Source organism: Etheostoma cragini, chromosome 6, assembly GCF_013103735.1.
Source record: "Etheostoma cragini isolate CJK2018 chromosome 6, CSU_Ecrag_1.0, whole genome shotgun sequence".
Lineage (NCBI taxonomy): Eukaryota > Metazoa > Chordata > Actinopteri > Perciformes > Percidae > Etheostoma > Etheostoma cragini.
Genome location: NC_048412.1, coordinates 12512115 through 12519097, shown reverse-complemented (window position 1 = coordinate 12519097; position 6983 = coordinate 12512115). Strand labels below are relative to the sequence as shown.

Genomic DNA, 6983 nt, shown 5'->3' with positions numbered 1-6983 from the left:
GACTAAGAAAGTTTTGGTTTCTGTAGGCTACTGCTGAAGGGTCAGCAAAAGACATCATTTAAAAAGAAAACAAGCCCATAATTGAATTAACCATATATCACTCCACTCAAAAACATTGTCAACTTGAATGGTCAAAAATCATCACTCATCGTTATCTCCCCTTGTGTAAAATACAAACGTGTCTAATTTGTCCCTCTTTACTCACTGTATCTACACAAGTGGGGCGGTCTAGTCTTTAACCTTTGTAATAAAATGTTTGTCAATATCGCAGTGAGTGGTGGAGCGGAGCCTCTTAAGTACAAGTATTGATGTGAATTCAAGATTTAATTATTGAAATGTTGACTTGGCTATGTATGGAAATGGATAACATTTGGACTATTGCAATTGATATGAATGGGAGTATGTAGAAATTAAAGGGATATTTGTAATACTTACCCCTTGTGTTGTCTTCGCATCAACCATGAAACAATATCACGTTTTCTGACATTTTTGTCACTTTTTCAATGTTGTGGGTGCTTTTTTAAATGTTTTTTCCAAAGTGATATGATATTTTTATTGTTGATATTTCCAGCGCTTATTTCGAAAGCCCATTTTTTGTGACAAAAAAACTGAAAATGGGTCAAATTTTACCCGAGGACAACACGAGGGTTAAGTAAATGTGAAATATATATTTTTGTCACTCAGTAAACTTTGTGAATAGAAATAATATTATATAGGCTATATAAGCATTAAAAAATGAAAATCTGGGAGTAATAGGTATTTTTGAAATGGATATTTTATAGTAGTGTAATTAATCGAATCAAGCTATGTCTTACTGGAAAGGATGTAAAGAAAATGTTTGCAGAAATGACATGAGGTCCCGGAGAGATACTTCCATCCTGGGGACACAGAATGGGAGGAGCAGCATGTATTTAAGATCATATGCTGTGTTCTTTATTGAAATAGTGTTGACGACGGTCCACCTCGGGACCGGAACGTTACTTTTCTAAAGTTGTCTATATGGTGATGCTGCAGCAAGAAGGGGGGTTTCCTCAAGTCTTTGTTTTTGTCCAACGGAACTGCACAAAAACTTGTTTGGATGTGCGAATTTTTTCTTTTAAAAATGTTATGGCCAAAAATGATCCATCATTAACTCCATGGATGTAAGAGAACTGACTCCCCTCGTGTAAATTGCACACGTGCCTAGTTTGTCCCTCTTTACCTACCGTAACTACGCACAAGTATGGCGGTCTGAGAGTTGTGACAACTGTCTTGATGGTGTAAACAATACATTTTCCATTCCTAAATCATCCTTTTCTTGGATTTCTTGTTTATCTAAACTAAGAACTACATTGCGACTCAAGGTATGGATTGTGTATTGTATTTCAAGGGGTCTGCTTGTCCAAAACAAGGGCACGTGGGTTGCCCTGGTAGCTAGCTAATGAGGCTAGCTAACGTTAGCTTGGCCATGTTACCCAAATGTTACCCAAATTAGACAAACTTTTCACAGGTGTGTTAATGATAAATGCATATCGTTTGCATGCGGGTAGGTTATAGGTAGCGAAAGGTTGGGTGAAAATAATACTAGCTGTTTGGTAACAAAAGGTCAGTTTATATATGATTAACGGAGGAGTGAACGTTACATATGATTATGTAGCGTTTTATCTAATGTAAATACAGTCTATGAATGTTAACAGCAGCAGCAGCTAAAACAAGGGGTAACAACTAGCGTTACATAACTGTTATGCTAGTTAGTTAGAAAGCCAAATATACTTTAGACGACAAACCTAACTAGTAACGTAGTTTAATCTTTTCAAATATTTTATCATCACTAGCTATGTCAACGTATGTCTGAGTGAATTAATGCCCAACGTTAAATGTCCAACGTCTCAGCGGTTGGCATGCTTGACATGCCTACTTTGCTAACCCTGACCCATCGATTAGCGACCTAGTTAGCTAGCTAGCTAGTATAATCAAGTATTTTTTTTTTTACTGACACTCATGTAACATTAGTTTTTTTTCTCCCTCTGGCATATTTTCAATGATCGATGGATTCAATAAACACATTTAATATACACATTTTGTTACACTGTAGAGAAAGCAAGGGAATCTATTATTTCATTTCATTTTTCTGTAATATGCAAGTTTATGTGTGTTGTTGGACACAGGTGCTCAAAGATCATAAGGATGTCATATTCATTGATCATGTAGACCAGCTAGGTGATGTATTCTCTTGCTACAGTTTAGGCTGGGGTCCACAAATGGAACATCCTATAAATTTAAAATGTCTTTCCTTACCAAATTATTCTGACATTACCAGCATACGCAGCATTTACCAAAAATGTAAAAACTCTGTCTCCATGAAACCTTACAGTAATGAGACAGCACACTACTAACATGGAGAAAACTACCATGTTGCATTAGTTTTAAGCACCAGTAAAGACGTAAAGTGTTTTATTAAATGATTTTGTTTGATTACATTGCTGTCCAAGAGGAAAAAAATATCTAGGCGTCTACAGTCATTTTCAGCGTCCATTTTTGTAATCAGGGTTTACTTGACTGCTCAAAGGTTTCAACTAGAATATTGCTGTTCTGAACAAGGATCCATCTAATTTTCAGACCATCATGCCATCTGCCTGTGACTCTCTGGTTGAAGACATTGAGGACATGGTGTCCTCTACTGACCCAACTCCTAATGAGAGACAGTCTGCTAGAAAGAGTATTGTACCAAGGTTCAGGAAGAAAAACGAGAGTCTAATCACAGAGGAGCTCCAAGCTGACAGGTATGTCAAACCATTTTTTACAGTGTTATGGCATGCGAGGATGGGAGCTTATAGGGATTAGCTTCTGTGTATTCAGTATATTTTACGCTGATGATGGTTAAGTCAATTCTAAATTCCCATTTTCCAATTTAATATTGTGAAACTATCTCATGTATATAAATATGAGATGGTCATATTTAAGATTAATTAAGTTAATTTTCAGTCAGTTTAATAAAAGAAATGTTAAAGTTAAACATTGCAGAACTGCATTTTTATGTGTATGCCATGTGCAACTTTTTTCTATTTGGACAGGATAGACTAACTTTGCTTTCACACCTGTAGTTTGGCTCACTAGGTCCGGACCAAAGAAAAATATGATATATTGCCTTTTTAGTTTGGATCCATTTCGGGTTCACGCAGTTATTAAAAAAATCCACCAAGATATGTTAACAAGAAGCCATGTATACTGACAGGTACTCATTTATTAGAAAGTTGTGGTGACTGTCATCCTGCAGCATCTGGGTTACGTGTACATGGATCTGTTGGGGAAACCCCATTAATTAATCACTCATTCATCAAGATCTCATTAAGAAATAATTGATGATTCTGAACTTTGTTAGTTAAGATATCCACTGGACTTCACATGTCATGAATAAAAACGGACCAAAAGAGGCGTCTCATAGTTAAAGTATAGAGGTTGTATGTTACACTGCGTTGGGCACACATTCTCTTTTAACTTCTTTTCACTTTCTTATGATAGGGGAAAATCCTCCATATATTATACCCATTAATACTAGTCTAAACACTGTGATTTGCTTTTATACTTCAAACACACCACACCAGAGTTTGGTTGTCTGCTTTCCCATCAGCAATCAAACAGGTAAGGTGAGAAAGCACACTATCTGTCCCACTAAACTGAGGCTAAGGTTGACAAGTCATCATTAGATGATCTTTTGAGGTTTTATGGGCGATTTTATTATGATTCAATGATTTTGATTCCGGCACGTATTACAAAAAACTATTTTATTCATTTTTAGTTTGATCCCTGGCACCCAAAAAATCTGGATGAAAACGTGGGGCTGCAGTCATAACAACTCAGATGGAGAGTACATGGCCGGACAGCTAGCTGCCAGCGGATACAAGATGACTGGTAAGTGATCCTTAAATTGTGGTTTGTGACTGGAGGTCATTGAATAACCAGACTCCCAGTATGGTACTACTAATAGATACTAATAGAATAATACTAAGATAAAGGGGTAGAAGTATTCCAGACTTATGAATTGAAATTAAGTAAATGAACAGCTGAAATGGTAAAATTGTATAATGATTTTATTATATCTTAGGTGTCTGTACAACGGCTGTCATTATTATTATTTAACACAAGGGGGCGATCTTGCTTTGTAAGTAAGTGGTACTTTTTGTGGCGTTGCATTGGGAGAATTGGTTTTGCACTCAATTGAGCTTCCTAGGCTGTGTGCTGCCCTAAAAAATCTTGATCATGCAGATGTCTTTGGTTAAAAATAGTTATAGTTGTTAGTAAGCTAGTTGTTACCAGTGGGGTTTATCTAATACATTGGAACACAAAGGAAGAGTGCTCAAGTAACAAAGGACCAAATGTGTAAAATCCAATTGGCAACCCATGCTGACTTACTGGTAGAGTCAACTCTTTGTTTGAGTACCAAACCAACGCCGTCTTGTTGTGTACATTGGCTGTTCTTTTATCCTGTAAAACCCGTAAGACCTAAAGCAAAGAGCAAATTCTGTCAGTAAACCATCTAGTGTTGCCGAGATGTTTTTTCCCACGTTGAGAAAATGAAAAGTTTATTATGGCATAATATTACAATTAGTTGTTTAGTAGTTGTTTATCTAGGAGGTTGATGTTTTTAAGCGGCAATCTTCTGTTAATATACAGAAAAGTACACTACACATACTGAAGAAGGTATCGCAACTGTGGATAGGTATTACCACTTCTGGAATTCAACATTGTTGAAAAGAAAAGTTATAATAAATTTAAAATACTACAAGTTAAATGGCAAATATATATTTGTTGGAACTGCAATCCAGAACAACACATACTGTATAAACGATTTCTTATCTGACTCGCATATTGGCGGGACACTTTCATTTGCCAGGGCCTTCAAAAACAGTTTCCAGTGCCTTAGACAATAAATCTGCTTTATGATCTGACATTGCTATGATTAAGATTTGGTTAGGCTAAGACACAAATCGACTTGGTAATGGTAAAAGACCGGTGATGCATCAGAAAATACATCTGACATCAACACACAGTTGACGGGTGTAAGATTTGATTGTTGAATGCTACCTTTCAGCTTACATTTTGTGTGTGTGTGCGTGTGAGACTGAGATAGTTAGATCAACATTATTTCACCGTGTGTGTGTGTGTTGGCTTGTAGTTGTCCGTTAAAAAAATCTTTTGAGTTTGATAGTCCGTTCAAACTGTTTCTTTGTGTATGTGGGATCTTGTGTTTAGCACCTTCATGAAGAAAGGAAAGTCCTTTGCCGGGCTGCTTTGTTGTACAGTACCTACACGTATGAGTAATTGTATTGTACTAATGTGTCTTTCTGTTTGCAGTAGCTCTTTGTGTGTGTGTGTGTGTGTGTGTGTGTGTGTATGGGGGTGAGAGATGCACACAGAAGAAAGGGAGTTACTATTAACCCTTCAGGCGTTTTTCTCACCATGGGGTCTCCATAGTCAGAGGGACCATAATATCACACAGTTTAATAATGCAGATGTATTCGCACGCACGCACACACTGGTAGTAGACCCTAGATGTCTTTATCTTTTTCATCTTTCCTTGTTTTAACAGGTAACGCTGTCCCTTGAGCTAGTCTCAGATACCTGTCTCTTTTGACGCAGTAGCAGATCCATTAAAGCATCTACTAAGCCTTGGTGTTTAGTGGGCTGCTAATGGTCTTATCTTAGATCTCTGTCAGTCACTGTGGCAGTTGTCTTTCAGGAAGTGAGTGTGGTGAAACCATGTTTATAGTTAGTTCACTTATTTTTTTGTGAGGTTTGTTTGTTTGTTTGTTCTTAAAGTAGGACCATGCAGTGACAACACAGGGATTGTGGTTCCAGAAAATATTACTGCTGTTTAATTTCAATATATTTCAGCTTAGCTACTTAGCTGTATATCATTTGCATGACTACATGCATTTGCAAAAATGTGTGAACGGGTTTCATGTTTTGATGGCACATTCTTACCTGTCTACCTGATCTGTACCTCTACTTGTAGGTGTCTGCTGAGTTCCCACTACAAGACTTTCAAAGTCGATAGATCGCTGTACTGTTAACACTACACAGCTTGCTGCCTGACTGACTGGGGGTAGGGGGTCACACACTACAAGATCTCACTAGGAGGAATCTCTGGTGCTCTAAACTACGCTTTGCCACGAAAACCCACGTGAGAAGCGGCACAGGACATAATGTAATGCCATGGTGGAGGCTGGGGGTGGGCCAAATTATATGGCAAAGCAGAGACAGGGGACGTAACCTTGCCCCTTATGACCTCATAAAAGGCAAGATTCCAGATCGGTCCATCTGAGCTTTCATTTTCTCAAAGGCAGAGCAGGATACCCAGGTCTGGTTTTACACCTATCGCCATTTCGAGCCACTGAGGGACCTCAGGCAGGCTGCACATTAATGTCAAACCTCATAAAGTGACATTTTCATGCCTTCTAAAATTTGCACTTGTAAAAAATATTCACATGTGATCTAAATGTGAAGTCACACAAAGATAAAAAAGAGAGCTTGTAAAAAAGGTTTGCACTCATAGAAAAGGTTTATACACCTGTATTCAGATTTTAAGTCATAGAAAAAATGTTCATAAATGTGTTTATATTTACATAAAAACAACTGGATCTCACCACCAGTCTCATGAGCTGTCGACAACTCATGAGTCCCGACGACCTATGAGCTCTTGCGCGAGTCATCCGGCTGTAAGTGGATCTGTAGCAGACAAACATTGTCTCTCCGCGAGCCCAGGTAGAGCTGACAGTCCGAAACATTGCAAGCTCGCATCACCTTTAGATCAGTAATGAGTCAAGTGACTCATATAACCCGGATCGGTTTAGTGAGTGGCTCCAATAACCCGAATCCTTAAAAGGAATCGAGTTTGCCAGGCCTAGTAATCCCTGAGTTGACTTCAGAACATTTTCTACGAGTGCAAATTTCAATTTACTTTATTTGCTCCAATACAGTTGGTGGAAAGTATAACGTTATGG

At 37.9% G+C, this 6983-nt stretch overlaps 1 protein-coding gene across 1 annotated transcript in view; it reads left to right on the top strand.

Moving 5' to 3' along the window:
* Window positions 1–1177: 1177 nt before the first annotated feature.
* The window catches only part of cdkal1 (CDK5 regulatory subunit associated protein 1-like 1), a 224615-nt gene continuing 218809 nt past the window's right edge, over window positions 1178–6983 (top strand). The window contains exons 1-3 of the mRNA XM_034873932.1: window positions 1178–1343; window positions 2599–2762; window positions 3779–3891. Coding sequence (XP_034729823.1) covers window positions 2605–2762; window positions 3779–3891 — 271 coding nt within the window. The 5' untranslated portion in view covers window positions 1178–1343; window positions 2599–2604. The remainder of the gene's footprint in view (window positions 1344–2598; window positions 2763–3778; window positions 3892–6983) is intronic.